Source organism: Lutzomyia longipalpis, chromosome 3, assembly GCF_024334085.1.
Source record: "Lutzomyia longipalpis isolate SR_M1_2022 chromosome 3, ASM2433408v1".
Classification (NCBI taxonomy): domain Eukaryota; kingdom Metazoa; phylum Arthropoda; class Insecta; order Diptera; family Psychodidae; genus Lutzomyia; species Lutzomyia longipalpis.
The window spans coordinates 12,371,613-12,396,186 of record NC_074709.1 but is presented as its reverse complement, the minus strand read 5'-3'; the positions used below and the strand labels follow the sequence as shown (position 1 = coordinate 12,396,186).

General features: G+C 34.3%; 6 protein-coding genes and 1 long non-coding RNA gene across 14 annotated transcripts in view; 3 read left to right on the top strand and 4 right to left on the bottom strand.

The window, feature by feature from the left end:
- Nucleotides 1-4: 4 nt before the first annotated feature.
- Nucleotides 5-10,674, bottom strand: LOC129792236 (transmembrane and coiled-coil domains protein 2). 7 transcript variants are annotated; one of them, XM_055831098.1, is made up of 9 exons: nt 10,355-10,674; nt 6,997-7,113; nt 6,054-6,275; nt 5,799-5,984; nt 5,355-5,738; nt 3,259-3,469; nt 2,055-2,388; nt 1,811-1,986; nt 5-1,733 (listed from the first exon to the last, which is right to left on the bottom strand). In XM_055831098.1, exons 2-9 carry the CDS (start codon nt 7,085-7,087, stop codon nt 1,601-1,603), a joined length of 1,737 nt encoding a protein of 578 aa, XP_055687073.1. In that variant the 5' UTR covers nt 7,088-7,113; nt 10,355-10,674; the 3' UTR covers nt 5-1,600. The 7 variants fall into 7 exon arrangements, with proteins under 7 accessions (XP_055687073.1, XP_055687074.1, XP_055687077.1 ...); XM_055831099.1 differs by having other exon boundaries at nt 3,259-3,457; XM_055831102.1 differs by having other exon boundaries at nt 6,054-6,428; nt 6,571-7,113; nt 10,355-10,660.
- A 200-nt stretch (nt 10,675-10,874) lies between these two features.
- Nucleotides 10,875-12,172, top strand: LOC129792239 (mesencephalic astrocyte-derived neurotrophic factor homolog). Its single transcript, XM_055831107.1, has 5 exons — nt 10,875-11,146; nt 11,245-11,350; nt 11,430-11,554; nt 11,664-11,805; nt 11,890-12,172. Exons 2-5 carry the CDS (start codon nt 11,269-11,271, stop codon nt 12,054-12,056), a joined length of 516 nt encoding a protein of 171 aa, XP_055687082.1. The 5' UTR covers nt 10,875-11,146; nt 11,245-11,268; the 3' UTR covers nt 12,057-12,172.
- Nucleotides 12,173-12,233: 61 nt separating this feature from the next.
- Nucleotides 12,234-16,259, bottom strand: LOC129792240 (uncharacterized). Of its 2 annotated transcripts, none has more exons than XM_055831109.1 (3): nt 16,167-16,259; nt 12,681-13,130; nt 12,234-12,598 (listed from the first exon to the last, which is right to left on the bottom strand). In XM_055831109.1, exons 2-3 carry the CDS (start codon nt 13,075-13,077, stop codon nt 12,501-12,503), a joined length of 495 nt encoding a protein of 164 aa, XP_055687084.1. In that variant the 5' UTR covers nt 13,078-13,130; nt 16,167-16,259; the 3' UTR covers nt 12,234-12,500. The 2 variants fall into 2 exon arrangements, with proteins under 2 accessions (XP_055687084.1, XP_055687083.1); XM_055831108.1 differs by having other exon boundaries at nt 16,052-16,180.
- Nucleotides 16,260-16,274: 15 nt separating this feature from the next.
- On the top strand, nt 16,275-17,247 carry LOC129792241 (uncharacterized). Its single transcript, XR_008750791.1, has 2 exons — nt 16,275-16,388; nt 16,470-17,247. It is a non-coding gene; the product is annotated as an uncharacterized LOC129792241 (long non-coding RNA).
- On the bottom strand, nt 16,375-17,760 carry LOC129792238 (SKI8 subunit of superkiller complex protein). Its single transcript, XM_055831105.1, has 4 exons — nt 17,670-17,760; nt 17,270-17,555; nt 16,964-17,202; nt 16,375-16,900 (listed from the first exon to the last, which is right to left on the bottom strand). Exons 1-4 carry the CDS (start codon nt 17,670-17,672, stop codon nt 16,442-16,444), a joined length of 987 nt encoding a protein of 328 aa, XP_055687080.1. The 5' UTR covers nt 17,673-17,760; the 3' UTR covers nt 16,375-16,441.
- A 1,514-nt stretch (nt 17,761-19,274) lies between these two features.
- The window catches only part of LOC129792233 (uncharacterized), a 37,717-nt gene continuing 32,417 nt past the window's right edge, over nt 19,275-24,574 (top strand). The window contains exon 1 of the mRNA XM_055831092.1: nt 19,275-19,595. The gene's annotated coding sequence lies outside the window, so the exon portion shown is untranslated. The remainder of the gene's footprint in view (nt 19,596-24,574) is intronic.
- LOC129792234 (mitotic spindle assembly checkpoint protein MAD1-like) lies at nt 19,494-22,183 on the bottom strand. Its single transcript, XM_055831095.1, has 2 exons — nt 21,857-22,183; nt 19,494-21,776 (listed from the first exon to the last, which is right to left on the bottom strand). Exons 1-2 carry the CDS (start codon nt 21,975-21,977, stop codon nt 19,681-19,683), a joined length of 2,217 nt encoding a protein of 738 aa, XP_055687070.1. The 5' UTR covers nt 21,978-22,183; the 3' UTR covers nt 19,494-19,680.

Below are 24,574 nucleotides of genomic sequence, written 5' to 3'. Positions count from 1 at the left end.
ATTATTTTTTTTATTAACTTTTCAATATTCTTTATTATTTTTGTCACGATTTTCATGGAATTTCTTTTCTTGTCACCTCGTAAACAATTTTCCCAATTTTCTTTTTTTTTTATAAACCTGTCTGCCAATATTTTTACTTTCTAATAATTTATTCTCTAAATATAGTTTGAATTGAAAAGTTTACAAGTGCTTTCTACTAAAACTTTGATTGGTATACCAACGTTTATAAACACCTCAATAGCCACAATATAAACTTAAAATATATAAAAATTTATTTGCCAAAATAGGATATTCCTAAAATTAATAATATGGGATGGATTCTGTTAAAAATCTTTTCTTTTCTTACAAATCATCTTAAAAGATTTTAACTATTTTTTTTGTTCTTTAATCGTGTTTTTCTTTTTGGTTAAAGAAAATCACTTTTCATGATCTCTTTGATTGTTTCTTTTTCTTTAGTGTAACGACAATAGAACAAAATTTAAAAATTTCAACTGTCAAAATCTTTTATTTTGCAAGAAAAAGAAAAGATTTTTGCCAGAATCAACTCCTATATCTTTGAAATTCTGATATTTTTTTTTATAATCACTTGATCATTCTTTTACAATTCAATTTTTTTTGCTATGTGTGATTTTTAGGATCCATTTTTTTTACATAAAGCGTGCCAAATTGCTAAGAAATATATTAAAGAAAAAAAACTTTTGAATATAAAAAGAAAATCTTGCGCCTGAAACAATAAATTTGCGGAATATTACATCCTTTATTCTTATCTAAGAAGGATTTTTGCTTTACCCACACAAAAAGCAATTTTTAGCTCATTTTTTTTTTACTTTCTTTAAAGTATTTAAATAAGACGGGGAGAAATCCTTTCTTTATTATATAGATAGGTATGATTATTTTCGTTGATGGCCTAAGAATATCTGTCTGTAGCTCTTGATTTTTTTCTTTTATTATGTACTCTATTTTAGAATGATTATTACATTTTAAATTATTTACATGATTTTTATATTTTTTTTACAAAATGATTTGAGCGAATTTATGATTTGCTTTCTATCTACTTTTCTTTCTACACTTACATACATTATTATCTCACTCATATGACCCCCATTCTTTTTTATCCATTGAAAACTATAATGGATCATATCTATCTCTCTTCGTTTTGGTGTAAGAGCCTCAAATTGAATAACATAAAACATAAAGATTAATGTTTTATGCTTTTCTTCTACTGCGAAATTTTCTCTTCAGCCTTTACCACATTAACTACTACCTAATTTCCTTCTTTAACATTTACATTTTCTGTTTCTACTTATAATATTTTTTTCTTCTTACATTTCTCTCGTATCCTTGTTGTATTTATATATAGATATAAATATTTTATATAACAGTCACCTTCCTTTTTTTATTTATTTATTTATTTTTAACTGCTAATTTCTTTTTAATATAAAATCTATACACAGTTCAATGAAAATTAATTAATTGAGATATAATTGTGGAAAAAAAGACCCGGAAATGTTTTAAATGATCACAGGATAATGACCACCATTTATACCTTAATAACAACGATCTTATATCTTCTTTTTTTTAAATAAATTCTAAATCTTTTCTACACATGTTTATTCAACAAGGATTCCTTTAAATGTCGCACAATGTGAGAACCAATATCTCTCACATCTGGCCATTGTCTTATTGCAAACATTGTGACTAAGATGAAGAAGACAGTTGTGAGGACACGAACTCTACAAAAAAAAAAAACAAATTTTGCCTTTTTTATTAAAGGAATTTTTGGAATTAGAAGAAAAAATGGGGGATGTACCTCGTTTTCAAAAATGGCATTATTATTCCTGCTGCAGTTGCCACCAAAAGGAGAATTACTTGAAGGACTGTGAGGACAACATTAATAAGTTTAACAACAAGTGCTCTAGCATTGGAATTGTCAATCCCTTCCACGGTAACATATTGCTGCTGAGACATGTGTTCCATTTTCGATATCTATTTAAGGAAAAGACAAAGAAATTTATCCTTTTTTCCTTCCCCAAAAAATTCGAAAAAAAACTTACCCTTGTCTGACAATTTTCAAGAACTTCATTGACATCCCTCAATCTTTCATCACTTTGATATTGAACCTTTTCCTCCATGTCCGCCATGGCTTGTTTGAGGTTTTCAATCTCATTCTGATGCAATTCTGTCAGATCATTTATTTGCTCCTCAAGACGCTCAGCACGGTAACGCTCAGACTCAAGAGCCAACGCTAAGTCAGACATTTCCTTTTGCATCGTCTCAAAACGATCCATTTTTTCACGTAATTTCTCACATTCATCCCTACGCTCTTGCAATTCTCCAATAATTGCCTTGAGTAGAACTGCATTTGCTCCCAGCTGGTTCTTACCAGATCTATAGGTTAAAACCAGATAATAATTAGTTTGGGCTAAATTTCCTTAGTCATGCCTAAGTTTTCCTAAATCAAACTGAAGTTTTTAATGTTAGAAAGAGTTTTTTTAAGATCAGCTTTAGTTTGTTAAGTCAGTTTAAAGTTTTTAAAGTTAGGCCTATGGTTTTAAAAGTATGCTTAGTCAAGCTTTAGTTTTTAGACTAGGCTTAAATTTTCTTAAATCAGACTTTAGATTTTAGATTTCGCTTTAGTTTTTTCTTTCTTCTTTCAAGTTCAGCTTAAGCTTTTAGGCTAAGCCTAAGTTTACTTAAAAAATGGATTTATTTTTAGGTTGAAGTTTTTTAAGCTGGACCTTAGTCTTTTACTGTTGGCTTAAGTTTTTTAAAATCAGGATTTCGATTTTAGGCTTGATTAAAGTTCTTTTTTCTTAAGTTTTAATTCTTCAAGCTAGCTTTTTAAGACTAGACTCGAGTCTTCTTAATTTAGAATTTATTTTTTAAGTTAGACTGAAGTTTCTTATGCGAGGCCTTGGTTTTTTAAGATAGGCTAAAAAAAATAATAAAACTTAATCAGACCTTAATTTTTAGGCTTGCTTTAAGGTTTTTTATTGGGTTTTAATTTTTTAGGCTTTATTCCAATTTTATTAAATTAGACTATTTTTACTAAGCTTTATAATGTCAGACTTTTAGTGTATTAAGGTTAGATCGAGTAGAATTGAGACAGAATCCTTCTTAAAGGTCTGACCTATCTGAGCCTAGCAAACATTAGTCTACTTTAGAAAACACTAAAGTTTAATTTAAAAAAAAAACTTAGGCCTTGCTTAAGAAACGTTCCATGTTCAAGCCAGGATGGATCATTTACAAAAAACTCACCCAGCTGGTAAACTATCACTTGTAACACTGCTGCACTCGCTGTCATTTTCACTATTGAACTTTCCACTGCCACCCCCTCCGGCCTGATTTGTAGGTGGTATCGTAACAATCATAGTGTTATTGGGTGTTGATGTTCCACCAGCACCATGTTGCGATTGTGACTCCATCCCAGCCAGATTCAGGGTATTGAGCTCGGGATCTGTGTACCAGGCTTTAATTGAATATTCTCCATAAAATTAATATTTCATGTTGGAGTGTGAACAGCATATTTATGTACAAACACACATGCACATGAAGAAACAAGCAGAAAATACTTTAATGCGTACCCATTTTATCATTTTTTTTCTATCATTAGCCACACAAAAGAAGAATTAAAAATAAAACTGATAAAATTTTGTATTAGAAATTTGATTTTGCAGTGGGATTTTTTCTTTACCTAATTAGCAGATTTCTTCATTAATTTTTTGTTGTTGTTGCCTTAACTTACTTGTATCAACCTCTCTCATACGTTCGTGCTTTGGGCAGCACAGATTTGTGGCAAAACAGCGGAAAATTGAAGAGGAATTCGATCCACCATCCGCTGTTGATACCATTTGAACATATTTTACCTTCTTCCCAACACACTCCGAATCTCTTTGCACGACTCACTGTACCTCTCATTAGTTCTTTTCGATTAGCAAACAAATTCAATTTTTGTTTTTTTTCTTTTTAACTTTGTGATTGGTGTGATAAGAAAAAGTGAAACATCACTAGACCACACAAGATACTACATATACACACATGTAGTATAGACATTAATCATATTATGTACATTTATATAAATGCGGTGGTATTCATTACTTTTTGTGTTATCAAAGTTACAATAATGTGCAATAAAATAGTAAAAATAATTTAAAAAAATATATATTTGGTAAAATTTTGTTATTTTAGGGTGAAATTCACTACTAAGAATTGGCTTAATATATGTACGTTCTTAAACCAAGTAACTATTTTTTCTTCACTTAAGTGTGATTGCTTTTCCTTAATTGGGTTTGGCATTAACGTTTTAGGGTAGATTTTACGGATAAAATAAGGTTTTATTTAGTTTTTAGGTTGAACTGGAGCTGAATACATTTTCTGATAGAACCAAAATTCAGCCCAACCTGACCCCAAGGAAAAATATAAGTTAGGTCTAGACTCTATAGAGCACTAAGAATTTGAGGCGGAGTTTAAAAAAAAAATAAAAATTGTTGTCAGAGCGCTTAAATACTGGTCTAGCCTAAAAATCTTAGACTTGTCTTTAAAAAAAAACATGGTTTAAGAAATCTTTGAAAAAAAAAACTAACTAAAAGCAGATTTAGTAAAGAATTTAACCCAATTTCGATACACTTCTATTACGAATTCAACAATAAAATGTTTATTGTTGCCAAATGAATTTTTTTTAGAAAAGATTCAAAAAAAATTTTACCAAAATTTTGCAAATATTTTACCAACTTTACCAACACTTAAGTGCCCATTTACCAACGATATTTTTTAACTGAGAAATACAACAAATTGTACATAAATGTATCATTGTGTAAACAGAATAAAGCGTGATTATTTTCTTTTAAAAAACACTGCAAAGACATCAATCTTTGATATCAATCTCCTCATAATTTTTTTTTTACAAAGTTTACATCGATTGTTAACTACTTGATATTTGATTTTTATTCAAAAATAAATAAAATAATTTGTAGAAGTAATATTATTTCTCTAACTTTATGTATAGATAGAGAAACTAATATGAAGCTTTGTGTTTTTGTGTAAAACTAAAACAAAATGTGAAAAATTCATAAATTATGTGTGTTGTGGAGAAAGTTGAGAGAAGTTTGATAAAAGTTTAATTGAAATATAAAATCTTTAAAAAAAATCAAAATAACTCTATCCAATGCAAGTAAAAGTATAGAAGGTAGTGTAATATTCTTCTCCCTTGTGGAAATGTTGTGTATTTATATAAAAGCAAAAAGTGCATGCAGTTTTAAGTTTAAAAAAAAATGATGATCCTGCACAAAAATTGGTTAAAATAAACAATGATTGTGTATCTAAAAGAACGTACAAACTTTGTTGGCAATACTCACTTGAGGATAGTTGATTAATATTATCAGCACTTCCGAATTTGTTTTTAATTAAATGTGCAAACTCTCGTGGTTTTGACATAACAGAGCCACCGAGTCCCGTAATGCCATCGCGAATGTTTCCACCAACATTCTTGAGGCCTTGACCAACATCACGCAGAACTTCTCGCGGTTGCCGATGACTCTGGTGCTGATGAGTCTGCTGCTGTTGACTCCGCTGACTATACTGCAGATCCTTCACACGTTTGCTGTATGATTCCAATTTTTTCTGCAGCTGCGATATTGTGTGGGCACTCTTTTGATTTTTCTTCTCAAACACCGCCTTAATTCGCTGAAGTTGCTGCTTATCCGCATTGGCCGCTAACTTAAGGTACTCATTGACATTGTCTGAAACATTGTTCGAACGTTTATTTTTGCTAAAAGAAAACAAAAAGTTTCATTTTCTACCATCTCTAGCAGTCTGTTCCTTCCTAATTGACTCCTTAGTACAGGCAATTTTGGTATTGAGTCTATCCAAGGCCTGACAACTGTTGGTCCTTTGATGTTGACGCCCTTCACTGTGAAAGGACATTGGCTGCCTATCTATGACGTCTTCTGTACTGGTAAATGTCTGATAACCAATTTCTTCGGTCCCTACAAAAAGAAATTCATTTAACTATTTATGGGAAAGAGCATCCAAACAAATACAAAAAGAACTCTCACCAGACAACCGAGAATCATCAAAGAGATCTGTATGATGATGTTCTGCCGTCATATTGCCACGATCTTCCGTGCTACTCTCAATTTCTCTCTGTTGTACTTGTTTATCTGCACCGCCACGATCTCTCTCTCTGCTGCGCCTATGCGTGGACGGACTCTGGTTCCTACTGAAGCGCATTCCTCCCCCGCCCGTGGCAGAATCAGTCGTTTCACGGTCTCTGGACACTTGTTATTTTCGTAGGTAGTTGATTGGAGGATGTGCGGGAATAGGGAAATTCTTATTCTCAGATTCTTTTTTTCTTTACACACAGATATTTCTTTTTTTCTTCACTGCAATATTCTATTAAGTGTTTTCATTTCATTTCTTTTTCTTATGTTCTGTGCACGATGAGACGTTTTGTTAGAATGAAGAAGAAAATGCGATGAAATGTATACAAAATGTTTGACACACACACAAATAACACAATATATTGGACAAAAGATGATGAAAAAAAAAAGAAATAAGGAAATAATACAATACCTAAAACAATTAAACTATAGGCAATTTGCATCAGTCGCTTCATCCCAAGCACCACCGTCTTGTTTTTGTAAAAATGTTATTTACTTGGAGTTTTTTTTTTAAATCAGTTTTTCTTTTTTTCATTTCTTTTGTAGTTCAATTGAAAATAAATGAGCGTGTAATGTGTAACAGTATTGCTGCTGAGTATTCAGTATTTTGTCAGAAAAATAGAGCAAAATTGACGTAAGTTCATGTAGGTAGAAAAAAAGCTAAAGCACTTTTAAAAAGAAATTTAGACAAAAAAAAAACGAAATTAAGGAGAACAAAAACTAAAAAAAAAATTAAGGCAAGATGAGAAGTGAAAACGAATTATGTTGTGTTGTCTTGTTTTGTTACTAAAACACTATTCTCTATTAGGCCATAATAAGGCCACTAACTAACAATTACTTTGGTCAGAACGACACGGTGATGCTGCTCGACTAGATGTCTTGCTACTTCCAGTTGTTTGACTTTGTGAACCAACTTGCAATGTGTCCATTGTGAAATTTCACAACATTTACGGACCTATAAATATAGTAAAAGAGGCATTAATTTAATTTTTCTTCTTGTGTGCCTCTCTCTCTCTTTCTCCGTAGAGAAAAGCAGGGCAAAAAAGAGTCACACTAGGGTTAAAGTTCGAAAAGTATTTTTTTTTCCAGAAAGATGGATAGTTGGAAGTTTACAGAAGAACTTATTGTATTTTTAATTCTATTTTTGATTCCATCGATTAAAAAATTTACCCTTTCGCGTCCACGTGAAACACAGAAACATTGAAATATGGCACACTTCTTATCACAATTCTACGTAAAATTAATGCATTTGTAACTTTTAAAAATAATTCATAAAAATTTGGAGAAATAAAATGCTTCGAGTTCGGGTCTATACGTACGTATGACCTAAGGTAGGAATCTCAAAGGGTTAAAAGAAAATTAATTTAAAATCATTTATTCTTTTAGTAGTAAACTGTATTAATTCATTTGTTCTGTTCAGTAAATTAAAATACAAAAAATACTTCTATTGGCCCAAAAATTCATTAAAATAATTGCATTATTCAATGAAAAATGAATGATATTTTGAAGATTTACAAACACTTGAGTGACTTTTTTTTGACCCGCTTTCCCCTATCTTCTTCTGTACATCAAGCATGATTTTTTTTCTAATTCAACATAATCATTTGTCGCATGATTTATGTAATTTTTAAAAAAGTCAAATTGAAAATTTTATCATTTTGAACCTGTATTCAACTTCTAATATTATTGCAAAACAATAAATTCATGATGACTCAAAAATTACATTGAGCCATCTAAATGTTAATGTGAGCAATAAATAACGTGTATGTATATAAATGAAATATCGTCGAATTGAGCACATTGTGAAAATTTTATTATAAGTCAAATAATACGAAAGATCATGCACTTTAATCTCTCTTTGTTGTGTATACTTCAAGGAAATCAAATGGTTCTTATTTCATTTGCCCCTTATCATTTCCCTATATAGTAATAACTTTGAAAATTATGGGCTAATTTATTTTCGGCAATACTGTGATAAGAATATCTTTCACAGAAAAAAAAGCTGCTAGTTCCTGACATTTTTTTTTAAAAACAATTTGCATAGCAACAGTGCCCAACTATACACAGAGCTGATAACCTTAAATTATTATCTCAAAATAATAGAATTTTTTAATTTTTTTTTCAATGTATTATGCCCTTTCATTAGAAAGATTAAAAAATTGATTTATATTGATAGTAACAACATATATGTGACGACAGTGATTACATAGGCAATGATTTAGTAACAGAGAGACCCGCACAGGAAATTGTCATACAAACTACCAAAATAGTGATCTCCGCTCTTTATTAAATCTAACGCACTCATAAGCGTTAATTTAATTGATATTTTTCTCATATAATATGCTGTCGACACCATCTAATTTACAATTTATACACGCATCATTGGCCTAGAAATTTTTTTTCTTCCATTATGGAAGTTGCAATAATCGCAATAATCGCATGTTGATAAAAATAAATAAATAATAAAATGTATAGCATAAGAAAATATTAAGTAAAATTTTTCTTCCATTTCTATGTAATATGTAGGGGAGTGTGGTCTAATTTGGACATCTTTATTATTTAATGATGATTAACAGACGTTTTAAGGTCTGAATTGGACCACATTCCCCTATCTATACTAGTTTTCTGTACAATAAAATGAAATGTTATTTTATATTCACTTCTAAAGGGTTAATGATCTTATGATTTATCATCTTTCACACTGATAAAATACCTACATACTCATTGCATTTTTTTTTTTAATTCTTTGATAAGGAGTAGTAGGTACATAAGGTGTAGTCAGAATTTTTTAAAGGAGAATGGAGAGCCCTATATTTTTTTAAAGATAAAAATGAATTGAAATGCTGTGCAATATTGTAATATTTAGCGTGTATAACACTAGGAGGACAAAACTGGCAATCGCTGCCAATAAAACTTTTTAAATCGTTACAGAATTAAGCCTATAAAACTTAAATTAATGATAAATTCTACATCTATGTGTAAACGACTTGAATTACTACAAGTTCGTCGAAAGAAAACTTGGAAAAACGTTTTCTTTTTGAAAGAAAATTTAGGTCAAAGTTTGAGGTTATAAATTCGTGTCCTTCAAGTCTTAATGTCTATTTTGACAGCTGACTTTTGCAGCTTTTGACAATTTATTCATTTCTAACGTTTGACATTTATTTTAAGAGCTAAATTGCAGATCTTGCAAAATTTAGACATTATCATCTGACATAGGCTTAACGTTTCTTTCCAAACGTTCGATTTTTTTCTTTCAAAACGTTTGAAAATCCTTTAAAACATTTTTTAAAATAAATTTTTAGGCTGAAAAAATTTTTTATTCAATCTCTAAATGAATTTTTTGAAGATTTTTTTAGGTGATCAGACACCTCAGACTTTTCTTGGCTACGCCACTGACATACATAAGAAGGTAATGAAAGCATATCTATCAATTTTTTTTAGAGAATCCCCATAAAGAAATTAATTTTAATAAATTAATCACAAGAAAATGAGTAAGAAAAGCCTACTAAGATCAATTTTGTGACAGCCGAACGTTTTCAATGAATGAGTCAAATAATCAATGACTCACTATGATTTTTGTTTTGTAAAAAGTTTTCCTGACATTCCAGGAATTCTTTACGATTTTCCAAGAAGTGAATGATTGAGTCTTTATAACACGGAAAAGGTGATAAATACTCCTTGTATTGATACACATCAATGTTTGATTTGAGCAAACAAAATAATAATACAACCACATTGATTATGTTTTTTTTTAGCTCTTCTTGAATTTTCTTTTAATAGTTCTTTTTGTTTTTCACTCGGTTGACAACACAGAGACAAAAATAAAAAAGTCTTGTGTTTGTTGCAAGTGAAAAATGCATTTGCAACGCGCAGAAACGCCTTTATTGGGAAATCATTGCTTTTTATTTTAATATGAGAGGGATTGTATAGAGATTTTATATGACAAAATGAAAATGAATTTGAGACACCTTTCAAATGAGTTTTCCTCATTTTCACATATTTCACCGTAGGTACAATCCCAAAGCAATAACTACAATTTTGAGAGAGAGAAAATCTCAACATAAAAAAAACAACATAATAAGTAAGTAATACCCTATTTTTTTCAATTAATGCTTTGTAGAGAGATTTAATGTCTTTAGCACTGAAATACATAGTTCTGCCACATAAATAGAGACATATAAACAGCATAAACTTACATTAATGTTGGAAGGTAAAATCGGATGAGATGTGAAGGAAAAGTTGAATTAATCCAAAGAAAATCTGCCCTTTTTTGCACAAATTGTAGGTTTGTTTGAAGTGTTGTAGGTGGAGTTTTGCTTTTGTTGCTTTTAATTGCTTCTGGGGGTATTTTTACACTTTGCACAGATAATGTTTTGAAAGCACTTTTCTCAATTGCCCTAATTTTCCTTTAGCAAATCCACTTTTCATGTGTAAAAACTCAATTTTTGACAAAACACTACACACAAAATTACAGAAAAAATTGACAGCTAAGCCGAGAATGTGTAGGGAAATCTGGGGTACGTTTGTGTTATGTTGCATGAAAATGGAATCTTTGTTTTGGAATCAGATTCATTTTCATGATTTTTTTCTTTTTTTGAGGGTTGCATTTCACTGCGGAGAACTATCATAAAAAAATCTTAAGAAAGAAATGTAGGTTGCTGCTATTCTAAAAAGCATAAATCATAAACAACATAATTTTTCTTCTTCGTAGTTTTCGGAAAACTGATGCCTCAGTTTGCCCTATATAATCACTTTATGTTCCGCAGTCTACAAAATATCGTCAGAGTTTCCAAGAAAATTCTTTAGTGGGTAATGAAGACGTATCAACCAATCAGAATGAGCCAAGTTGTTCCCGGTGTCAGCAGCAACAATTTCTGGAAATTTTTGTGAAATTCCCTTTATTTATTGTAAAAGAAGCCCAGTGAATAGAAGAAGAGTGATAGTTTTACACCTTTTGATTGATTCTCCCCATTTGTATATTACACAAGGTATGTATTTAATAAAAATTATTTAATTATTTCAACCATAACCTATGCTCATCAACCGATAAATAAAAAAAAGATTTTTCCTTTTTTTTTAATATTAGGTTCCAATAAAATAATTTAGAAGCATGAAGACTTGTATGTTATACGTGGTGTTCTTTTCCCTGGCCTGCACAACCTCGTTGGCACTCAAGGAAGATGAGTGTGAAGGTATTTTATCTACAATTAAATTCTTTTTTAGAAGACGTGGAATATAAACTTTAAAAAATCTCTTTTATCTTTCTTGCAGTTTGTGTTAAAACTGTTCAAAGATTCGCGGATACCCTGACGGATGATCTGAAGAAGGATACAAAGAAAATTGAGGAAAAATTCAAAGAATTCTGCAAAGGGCAGAAAAACAAGGAGCAAAGATTTGTAAGGATTTTTTTTTAAATTAATTAATTCTTTATAAGATTGTTTGACAATTGATTGTAACATCCCCAAAAATTTATAATTAAAAAAAATTATAATTTTTCTCTAACAGTGTTACTACCTGGGAGGCTTGGAGGAATCTGCAACTGGTATTCTTGGTGAATTATCAAAACCACTGAGTTGGTCGATGCCAGCAGATAAAATTTGTGAAAAACTAAAGAAGAAAGATGCCCAAATTTGTGATCTCCGCTATGGTAAGAATTTCTTACAGAAATCAAAAATTTTCCCATCAAAATTCATCCTAATTTTGCCTTCTTTGCTTATTTTTTCTTTCAAAGAAAAACAAATTGATCTAAATTCGGTAGACCTGAAGAAACTCAAAGTGCGAGATCTCAAGAAAATTCTCAGTGATTGGGATGAAAATTGCGATGGATGCCTTGAGAAGACAGACTACATTAAGCGGATAGAGGAGCTCAAACCACAATATACAAAGACAGAATTGTAGGACATATTTTCCATTTGTATCTCATAAGATTAAATCTAAAACAAAAATATGTCTTTTCTGAGACTTGAGGAGAATTTTTTTGCTGAGTAATAAATTATTTATATTTGTCTCATAAATCTGTCTCTTTCAATTTGCATCACCTGCATTAATTACATTAATTAAGTAAAAAAAAAGACGTTTTTTTTAACTTATTCTAAAGTTAATAATTTATTTTTTCATTACTCATCCTAATAAGGCATTTTATACAAAAAATATTTTTTTTTACAAGAACTTATCTATATATGTTTGGGGTATTAGGGGATGTTTGAGGAAGTGATAAAAGGGGGAGAGAGAAGGGGAGGCGGGTAAGGTAAATAAATTATTACGATGACACGGAGAACTGCTCTAAAAAACATACAGTCAGTGGGATTATTCAACGAATAAAATTTGCACAGAGATTTAACTTCAGCGACGATATGGTTGAGAATATCTTCCACGATCATTTTCTTCTTTGAGTACCGTGAAGAAGCTGTACACAACCATCCACATGTAGACATATATTACTGAGAAGATTGCAAAAGAGAAAGAAATTAATCAGATATGAAGAAAATTCTGTTGGAAAATTTGCTGATGATGGATATTTACCGACAGAGAGGAGTCCAAAAATAAGCCAAAGAACTCCAGCGAGAATGTAACCATCAATGAGGAAGACTACAGCTGTGTAAATAACACTAACAAGCAATCCCACAGCCAGAACAATTCCCAGCACCACCCATGGCAGCATGAGGTAGTGATTCCTCTTGAGGACACCGATGATCATGAGTGTGGAAATGAGTATTGTCATGCAGAGATTGATCGCAAGGATGATCTTGACGACTGACGATGGTAGCCAATCAATTACGATCGTTTTGAACTCCACCCGTGCTACAAACATTACAATAAGGCACGCAATGGCCAGGAGAATTCCACAGACTCCAGAAACAATGGAACCCGTCCGGAGGCTCTGGCATCGGCAGCATGTTTTCAACATTGGTCCCGCCATCGCTCAACTGAGTGGTTGTGTGTTTTAAATAAATTTATATTTGTGCGATGAGTCTAAAATTAAATTTCAGAGAGAGAGAGAGAGAAATAAAATGAGTGTATGCGCCCATGATCTGTGTGGTGTTCTGGATGCCATCAGATGGTGGACTTGGGAGTTGGGTGAACTTTCGCGCAATTGCTCTTGGGATGTGCGCGGATGATACACAAACCCAAAAACCCAAAAAATATCTCACACACTACTCACTCAAAACATTTTCATCTTACATTATTCCCTTGAATATTGCGCTAATTTTAACTTTTACAAACTTCTTCATCTTCTTACTCATGTGGGGCACACTCCACCATGGTTTACATATTGCAAAATATTGTCCTGGTATAAATGAGTGTCAAGGTTTCTCTTTTATTTATCCTAAGAAATTGGGTATTTAACGTTAATTTGAAGAAAAAAAATGATTAAGAAAATTTAAAATATAAAAAGAAAAAAAAGGAGATTTTTTAGCGACGCGGAAGTAAATTAATTAAAAAGGAAATAAATTGCAATTAATTGTAGAAAATACTTGAAGAAACTGAAAGATAGATAATTTAATATTTTAAAATATTTATGAAATGTGGAGGGAATAGACGAAGGAAGTGGGATTACATCGATGATTAAAGAAAAATTTGTAGGTAAGAATGGCGAAGAAAATTTACATGAAAGAAAATGCTGAAAGTATCTTTGAAAAATTTAGTAAACGAGATAATGAGTTGGAAAATGTAACAAAAATTAATAAATGAGTGTAATTGAAGGCGATAAAGCGCGGATAACGCTTAAATAGATAGGTACCTATATTATTTATATATTCTACCATTAAATCTCCTCGGTTCCTAAGACTTCCATTTTGAAATAAAAAACAGTCTACTTTTATTTCATTCACCAAAAACTTGTTCTTGATCTCTAAAGGATTCTATTCAGTTAAAAAGGATAAAAATCGCTAGAAGAAACTCCCAATTGCTCCCAAGCCAGCAGTTTCTTACAAAATGCCCAACAATTGACGACCATTATCCAATTTCTTTGTTCCTTTTTATTTTAAATGTTTCAAAATATTAGCATTAATGGGCGGAATTCACTTACTTAATCGGTCTTAAGGTTTTAAGTCAGTTTTTTTTAAGTCAGTCTTAGGGTTTTAAATCAATTTTTTTTAGGTCTGACCTAAAATTCTTAAGTCGGACTTGAATTTTCCTAACTTGTCCTGGAAAATATGTAAGATTTTCTGATTAAAGAACTTGAATTTGATTAAAAATAAATCTTAAATTGCATTGAATTTTGTACGGCTGTCTAATGTTAAAATAAACCTTTCCACAGCCACTGAAGAAGGCTTTGTGTAAAGCCGAAAGCTCTGGAATGAAAACTCTGGTGTTTTAATCTCAAATATACCGATCCGACGAAAAACCCGGAAATTAAGATCATACATTTCACGTTGGTTAAAACAACAGGGCAAAAAATTTATAAAAGATAAGTCTAGGACTTCATTATAATATTTTTATCTTATCTTATTTTATTTCATTTTTTTCTTATTTTATGTTACTTTATGGAACCTGCCCTGAGTATAAACAAAGTATACATACAATTAGAACACTGTGGAATAAAATTGTTTTCCCGGTCCAGGGCAATTCCTATCGCTAACTAGACTCCTTTGCAAAAGGTTTTTCTTTTTTTTTATGTGTATAAAAAATCTCGCTAATCCAACAAACTATTTATGTATAATTCCTAGATCCTGATGATTTTGAAGAAGAATATAAATTATTCGAAACGTCGCTGATTACAAATAACGTGTTTTTCTTATTCCCCGTTTATGCATTAAAGGCGTTTACTTGTAATCTCCATTATGCAGTGAATTTGTGGAAAATCAATTTAAAATGTCGTGAAAAAAAGTCTGCAGCCTACACACATAGTTATCACGCAGATAGAGAACACGAGATCAAATTTTCTTCATTCCTTCATTTTCTTCTATTCTCTTCTATAATACCCATTTTGTGTCGGGAAATGCTTTCAAAAGTAATTTACATAAAAAAACAATTTGAATCCACATGTGTTAGGTGCTAATAGCTTCTGACCACTCTACCCGGTTCTCCTCATACACACTTGGTTTATCCCACAACATTCTCCCAAAAATCCAAAAGGTTGAATATTAATTTTTTTTTAATTTTAAACTCAGAAAGATTTAGCAATTTTATTGTATTTTTTTCTGCCTCTTTGGGGGATTTAATTGTGAGGACGATTGGAAGGAATTAAAAGGAGAGTCCAAGATTGGAGATTTTTTTCTTTTATGTGATGTTCTCTCCTTCGAAATCTATTTTTACACCGCCACAGTGAACCCACACAGGCGTTTTGGTCAGATTGCCTTGCCTTTAACCATTCATACGGACTCCTCGCTCTCTCAGATATTCTTTGCCATTCCTCCTCTCAACAAACCAAAGAGCATTATTGTGTATTGTATTAAAGCCACCATCTCTGCTCGCATCATTATCTGTTGCTTATATACCAAATCTATACTTATATTGAAACTTGAGGAAGTTTAGCGAATATATAATACACAGAAAGTCATCTAGAGCGATAAATTAGCCATCCAACATACAAAATATGCTTCCACTACATATAATATATATTGCATCACATGAAATTGAACCCATTGCGTATTTTTTAGTGTGTCAAAACGCGACCGAATGTATCGCAAAATTGCAAATGCCACACACATAAAAAACAAGAATCTTTTCTCAATGTTGAATGGAGAATATATATGAGGGAGAGGTATCCAGAAGAGGTAGGAGGGTGTTGCAAAGGAAGTTGTATTTTTAGATAAATTACGTTTGCTAAATTTTCAATGGATGATGCACACATATGGCTAATGATTGAGGTATTTCCTGTGAAAGTATCACACAATTTCCTTCACAACACCCACAAAATCATTCAATTCATTGTAAAAATTCCTTCGCACCTAATGCTAAATGTATCCTTATGGGGGTTTCTTTAGGGATTTCGTGTTAAAGATTAAAACTCGCGCAATGTAAACTCAAACAGAGAAGAAAAAAATGTATAAATCCAAAACTCACGATGAGATTGGTGTGACTGAAGGCAAACGAGAACATAGACTGTGGTGGCTCCGCTCGTTCGTTGCTCGTTTGACTATGATGCGGGGAGTTGATTGATGGCAAGAAGCAAAGGAGGAGCTCGCTCTGCTGTTGTATGCTATGTGTTGTGATATTCCGCGCGGCACTGAACAGTGATGTAATAATTTTTTTTGTAAAAATGTTAGTGGAATACAAGAAAAATCCGTAAGAATATATATTTTAGCTTAAAAGTCGTGGTTGTGGAGAAAAAAAATCGTCTACACTGTATTCTTGGGGCATTCGTAGATGTTGATGCTACGATCTTCAGAGACTGACACCACCCTGTTGCTGTCGGGACTGTATTTTACATCCCACACTTGATCAGCGTGCTCACGGAAGGTGTGCAAGCATGTGCGGTTAGAGACTTCCCAGATTTTGACGGTTTTATCGCTGGAGCTCGATGTGAAGAATCTCCCGTCGCCGGAAAATGCGACTGAGAGCACCCACGAAGCATGACCCGAGAGCGTACCAACGACATCGGAATGTGCAACATCGTACAGCTTCATATGCCCATCGTCGGATGCAGTAAGGAGCATTTGGGAGTCTGGAGAGAAGCACAAACTCCGCACAGACATGGCATGTCCTTCAAGGGTTTGAGCCACTTTCCCAGCAGCTACGTCGAATATGTTAATAATCCCATCAATTGCTCCACTTGCAATGTACTTTCCATCCGGACTCTGGTGTAGCATAAAAAAAACATTAATTCAAAGAGACAAAAGATTCTTTCTGTGGAGACTTACATATGCTATGCTGAGAGTGAATTTTCCATTTTGTGGATCAAGAACTTGCTCGGATTTTCCCGTTTCAACGTTATAAAGTGAAATTTTCCCATCATGAGATCCCGAAATGACATATTTATCGCACGGTGAGAAGGCAACTGTCCACAAATCTACAGGTCCCAATGCAGCTTGATTGAGAAGTTGACCAGTCTCAGAATTCCAAAAGCACAAGCTTGAGTCTAGAGAACTACTCACAATAGCTGAAAAATACAAAACAGAGAAAAATTATAGAATTTTCACAAAAAGATTAATTTTTCATTAAATTACTTTTCCCATCAGAGCTCACGGCAACAGAAACAACACCCAGGGAATGACCAGTCATTTGGTGGCGGAGTCGTAGGCGATTGTCTGTGATATCCCATACTTTGACAATATCATCCAATCCCCCCGTTACGATGAAATCCGTAAAATTCTCTCCACCAGCATCACTTGCAGTGGAATCTCGACTATTCTCATCTTCTGTCGTACGATTTGATGGGGTTTTCGTCCTTCCCCAGGCACACGACCAGATACTAACATCATGGGCATTCTCTTCCCGATGCAGCAGGGAATACTGCAAACAACCAAAAATCAGATTTTAACAAAACAATTTGATTGTTCTTTTGCTTCTCTATGAAAAGAACTTTAAAACAATCTCATAAATAAGCTTATTAATTTAAAAACTTACCATTTTGCTTAAATAAAGTAATTTTCCTTTATTTTCTTTAGTTGTTGTGATTATGAGAATTATTTGAGGTTATGTTGCATGCCGCTTTTTGGGATAACTCGGATAATATTGATAAAAATGCAATCCTAAGGACATGAATTGTGACCGTTCTTAGCCGTGTCAATTGACTTTTGAACGAAATTCTCGTAATTAATATGTTTTTAAATTGAATATAACGGTGTTTTATTTGCAAAAACTTTTACATTTTGATATTATTTTACAAAATTAATATCATAATTAATCTTTTTATAAGATTTTTTCTTTAAATTTGCATTCAAATTTACAAAATTTGACCGTTTTTTAGTAAAAATGAAAAATAACGGATTTTCATTTAGAAACTGGCAGTTAATTTTTATTTATAACCGACGTTTCGAACTATTTATGAGTCCTTCCTCAGGGCCTACAATATTTAAAAAGAATACGTCTTGTGTCTATAATAAGGAATTTAAGGAAAATTGAGCAAGAAATTCCCAGGAAGGCTTCAAGCTTTTCAAGCCACGCTTCTCTGCACGAACGGCCGCACGACAGCTCTGCACGTGATTGCGGCAATGTGCGGTCATCCCACCGCTCCCGTCTGGACTTGATCACCAAAAGAAACGAAAAGATCTCACACAGCTCAATTTGCCTCAATTGCACTCGAGTTGTGTTTCAATAAAACATTAAAGCGAATGAGATACGTTCTGTGTACCTTCTGTGCCACGATAAAGGCCCCATTTTTGCGCTATCCGTCACGGAGCGTGTGACTTGAATTCCATTCATAATCCCACTCCTGTCCAATAAATAAGATCCCCCCACAAAGACACAGCGCGCGATGTAAATCAATCATTTTCTTTTCACAATCAATTCATATTTTTCTTCTTTTTTTTGCCCTCACGTCCGCGATAAATTAAACTGTGTTAAGTCCAGTCATAAGATTTTTTGATTGTCTCCAGTGAGCGAAAATAAATACCTCATGTCTTACAATTTTCCTCGAACTACCTCATTGCGCACAAAACAGAGTTTTTCTTGAAAATTCTTTTAAATTTTGAATAAACAAATTGAGAGCGAATTTTATTAATTACAAAGAATGCTTCTGAAAGAGAAATCTGTATAGATTTTAGTTTAGATAAAATTCCTACTTTTTATGCGAAGAATTAATTTTCATCCTAAAGGATTTGATTTTTTGAGCATAAAATTACTTCTTATGCTTATTTTATAAAGATAAATTCATGCAACACTGCTGAGTGAGATCGTTTCATATTATTTTTCTCTCCTCAATTTCACCAAGTTATGATTCATGTAAAATGAAGAGACGACAAAAAAAAGGCAAAAGACCCACAGACCCATTAATAAATCCCAGTCAAACCAAAAGAGACGTGATAAGATTCAAGAGCAACATTCAGAAACTAAAAAGAAGCTTTGCGAATTAAGTTTTTATTTGCGCTCTATCTAAACTCGAGTCTCTTTATCGGTTACTTTTATTTTGGTGAGTGTGTCTATATACATTACCTCTAATTGAGAATTCCACCAAATTGCCCGCGTTGTTCCCTCGGAAGAGGCAACAGCACCCCCTTTTCGGTCCTCTTCTCTTGTGCGCGATTTCCCCGCGCGCTGATCGTGCGATCATTCCCGACGTAGTTCGCTGTCGAATGTGATAAAGTGCGCGCAGTTTGTTAAGGCTCCGGAAGCACAAACACAAAATCAAAGCCCAAGTGGATGCGATAATTGCAAGAAAATTCCCCCCCACACGAACCATCCGGCAAAGTGTTTGTATTCTTTTTTTTTTTTTGGTGCTGAAAGAAAAACTTTTTGTTGTTGTTAAAGTGATTTGATCGTGTAATTCAAATTATATTACATTCTGCAGTCTCTCTCTGCGTTGTTGGAATCATCATCTCTGTGTACGATGGGGTAAGTGGAAGATGAATGCTAATAGGAGGGAATAATCAATTTGAGGAGATGGTGGGGAAGGTGGTTTGGATGGAGCTTTTTGCGCTTAGACTGCAACAGTAGTTCGACTGATGAGATCCAATGTGAGGGCACTGAGAAAGGCTGGGAGGGAATTTTGTGCCCCTAAATGCGTTCTCATCATATCCTGCAGGGAAATGGAGTATTCCGTCTCCAACATATCCAGTACGCCGTCGTTGAAGCGAAAATTCAGATAATCCCCCTCATTCTCCGCGTACATACTGGAGATGCGATAATTCGTATTGCCTGTGCGATCAATACGATAGCCAAGGAGCATGTAGACAACTTCCCGGAATTCCTGATGAGAGGACTTGGAGACATCCTTTAGATGTTGATTCTTTGACTCGAGGCTGGCCACTTGACTGCGCAGTGTGTTCAGCTCCTTCATATTCATCGTAATGTTGTTGGATTCATTGAGACGCATTGTCATTGTGTCGTGATCCTCCTCAAGCTTCCGGATTTTCCTCTTCAGCCGCTCAATTTCCGCCTGAAGTTTCTCCACTTCCTGCAGATGATTCTCATATGCCGTGGCTGCGGGATTCACGGACATGTGAACAACTTTGAGTTTATCCGCATTGAAATCCCCCTTGAGGCAACGATGCTCCAATTCCAGCTCCAACTCATCCTTGCGCCTCCGGAGGCGTTCATTGTCCATTTGTGCTTCGGTTAATTCCTTCCGGAGGTGCTCGTACGTCGTCCCACCCGCCTCGGGGTTTCCTTTGGCCGCATTGAGATCCTTCTCGAGATTTGTGCACATCTCTTTGTAGCCCGCAAGTGTTTTCTCCAGCATATCCACGCGCAATCTCAGCTGATTCTCCGGTGTTGCACCCACGGCTCCCTGGGGCCCGGAAATAGTCAAATCCTTCTCATAGTTCTCAATCAATTGTTTATAGCAGTCACGCTCCTTGGCCAACAGGAGCATTCTCTTCTGCAAACGCTGACAAATTCCCTGACGATTCTTCACGGAATTCTGAAGCTCCGCATTAATCTTCAGCAATGACTCATTCTGTGTACGCAAATCGTGACTCTGTACCTCCAGACTCTTCCGCTCTGTGTTACTCTTATTTCTCTCACTCACAAGCACCACATCCTTGTGGAGGATCTCCTCAATTTTCTGCCGTAGATTCTGTGGCGTGGCCGGAGAATTCGGTGCGCAGTGATCCACAGCAATTGCCTTCCACTGATTCAGCTCCTTTTCAAGTTCCGTCATTTGGATTTTCAAATCAATCGCATCAACGTTATTCTTCTCACTCTTCTCAAGGCGACTCTTGAGATTGATGACTTGCTCCTCAAGCAACAATTTATTCCCCACGGCATCGTAGAGACTCTTCCCATGTGTCCTGAGGCGCTCATTCTCCTTCTCAAGATCCACCTGCTTTGAAAGTCGTGCCATCGCTGACGTAGACACCTCTTTCCATTCCCCATAGCCACTGACCTCAAATTCAAGTTCCTTTATTCTCCTCGCGGCCGCTTCATTCTTCTGCTTCTCCTCCTCGAGAGACGCTTCGAGCTCCTTCACACGCTTCAATTTCTGCTGCAGTGTCTCATTGAGGGCAAATAGCCGGGTATTCTCCTCCTCCACACCCGTCATTGACTGCACAACCTCACTCAATTGTCGTTGGAGATCACTCACGTCATTATTGTAGTCACTACTCGCTGTCCGGAAGTTCTCCTCCACCGTTGCCAGCTTCCTCTGTAGCGAATGAACAATCTCCTCATGCTTTATTCTCTCGTACTTCTTTTCATTTCTGCACTGCACGAGATCTTCCTTGGCAATTGCCTCCCTCTTCCGCAAATCCGCCAAGTGCTTCTCAACTTCATGGCATTTACGCTTAAAATACCCCACTTGATCCTTAAGCCCATCAATTTTGGACGTGTAGTCTTTCTCCATGTTCTTCCGGATGAGATGCTGGTGCTCCACTTCACCCTGAAGCTGCGTTATATTTGCTTTTGCCACCATCAAATCCGCCTTCAGCATTTTCATCTCCCACGGGCTCGATGGAGCTGCTGCGATGGAATTGTTAGCACTACCAACACTCGAATTGGGGGACTCATCGCGACGTCTCTTCTCACAATTCTTCTCCGAGAGGGAATCTCTCGATGGGATTTTTCTCTTTGCCGGATCTGCAAGAAAACATAACCTCACAATTGTAATCACCTCAAATTCCCCCTTTGGGTGCTCTCTTGGCCCCACTATGACTTACATTTCTCCTCGAAGGAATCACCGAGGCAGTCAAAACTCAACTTTTTGGGCACAGGAATGGTTGGAGTGTCCATCAGGAGCTGATCAAAAATCTTATCGATGTTTGTGCGAATTTCTTCCATTGCTTTCAAGCACTTCTTCACGTGCCCCCAGTTCGTCTGTTATCCAAATACACTCACTAATCCCTCAAGATATACTCGGGGTGGTGAAATAGGTGCTCCAAGATGTACTTTTCACTTTCTTGGCCAGAAAAAGTCACGATAAAAGAATTTGTTCCGCGACGCTTTTGCCCAGTTTTTGAAGTTTGTTGTAAGTTTGACAGAATATTAGGGGGGATTCACTTCAAAGCGTAAAGAAACCTTTACGCAATTTTCTTATATGTTACGCTTAACCCGAGTTTACACAGATGTTTACATTATGTCAAGTAAATTTTAAGTTTTTTAACCGTTTTAAGTATTTTATACATTTTATACGTCGTTAAAGAAATAATGTAGAAAGAAATCTTTTTTCTTTTGCGGTAGTTAGCAAAAAAACCCAAATTCATTACTTTTAACGTTCTCAACGTTCTCAAGCGATGTTTTGATAAATTCTGATTATTTCATTTAGTTTTTATTTTATTATTTAGGGCCATATTCGGCGTAAAAAATACTTTTATTTTTATGATAAAAGGTCATTTTGGTATTCAGCGTAAGAGATAAAAGAATTTTGGTATTCAAATAAAAAAAAACTAGTCTGCAACCTTTTATAAAGTCTCCAAAAATAAAAAAATAAAATAGAATTGGTATTCAGGGTAAAAGTTTTTATGGAGTTTTTTCTTTTATCTCTTTTATGATAAAAGTGAGTTTGGAGGTCCTTCTATGACCGTTTTAAACTATTTTATGCCATTTGATGATGTGAAAAATTATATGAATCTGACAGTAATTGATCTCAAATTAAAATCATGAAGGCAAAATCATAGTTTTTGCTGATTAATAACTAAATAATTTGTTTATTAAATAAAAAAAATTAATTCTGCCCATCAATTCATCACAATTTTGTGGAATAATTCGTAATGACCATTTCAAAGGTTTTACCCATACCTACTGATAAAAGATTTAAAAAAAATTATTATGTATTTTGCGTATATTTTTGTTTTATAAAAGATTCTTTTGACGAATTTTACGATAAAAGTTCATAAAATAAAGGTAAAAGATTTTTTACGCTGAATATGACCCTTAAATAATACATAAATCAAAGAATAAAGTTCAAATTTTCGTTAAGATTTTCGACAATTTTATAAAGAAAAAAAAACGAATAATTCCAAGAATAATAATTTTATGTTCTATTTGACTACCTTTTAAGTACAAAAGAATAAATAAGATAAATATACGATGGATGAGGGAAGGCGAGTCAACAAATAAATATTTGCGAAATTAAACAAAATTAACTAAGGTCAAAGGTAACTTCCCACACGAATAAAGAATTTTTGGAGCAAAATGCTGGAAAATGTGTCGCAAACATCGTTACATGGATTGAACTTTGTGTGTGATGCGTGATTTAGATGAGAGAGAGACCAAAAAGCCACACAGGAGGTAAACCTTGCGGTGTGGGGGAGGGTAAAAGATGTGGTGGGACAATGCTGTGTGCTCTGTAGGGAAAAGGAAGGCTCCCCAGAGGGGGGAGGACGGGTACAGGGGTTGAGCGGGTAATGAGACGATTAAGGTTCGAGGAGAGAGCAAAAGGAAAACAATATCCCGGAGCAAATGAACGTTATTTCGTTGATAAATGAGCCGTCCGAGAGAGGCCCAAAAGCTTTTCCAAAATTCCACATCTCAAGAAATTCAATGTGAACACCACAATTATTTATTTCTCTCCGCATCTTTCTTTCTTCACGCTTTCTCACATTTCACAACACACCCCTCTGAAGGGGATGTTTTTTGTGGGATTTTTGGGTGTTTTATGATTCCTTGATCAAATAGTAAAGTCCTATTAAATTCAAATTTTAACTGAAATATTTGAAGAAGTTTTAGCTGTGTTTCTTTCAGATACAGCTTTTGTGTACCGAGCAAAATCGAAAGTCGTCAGATCGGGCTCAAACTTGGGATGAGCACGAATTAGGGTCCCCACATTCCAAAAAACGTATGTGCCAAAAAAAAACTTTCCGGCCGTCCGGCCGGCCGTCCTTCCGTAGTTCAACCATAAATTGCAAGAGAACGGTAGTAGATAGAGACTTGCGGTAAACGGCAAAGTTTAAATATCGACTGGAAGACGTCCGATTATGAGGTCAAATCCACCCCCCCACCCCCCCGTCCGCCATTTTGAATAACCTTAAAATTTTGTTTTCGCCATATCTCAGCCGCTATTATAGCTAGAGGGCTGAAATTTTGATATGTTGTAAGGGCCATCAAGAGCTTTCCAACGATACCTCATTTACGAAAATCGGTCAAGCCGTTTAGTCAATATGGCCGCCACAATTTTTCATCGAAAATCGACCATAACTCGAAAACGGCTTGACCGATTTTGATCAACCCGGGGTCAAATGAAAGATCTCAACAAACCCTACAACTCTTTAGAACATCCGAAGTTTCAAAAGTGACCGCTAGGGGGCCAAAAATCAAAAACAAAATTTTCGATGAGTTTTCGATAAATATCTCGAAAACGACGACATAATTTTTTTTCATTTTTTGATATGTTGTAGCTGACCATATTATCTAGCTTCATGCCAAAAATGAAGAAAATC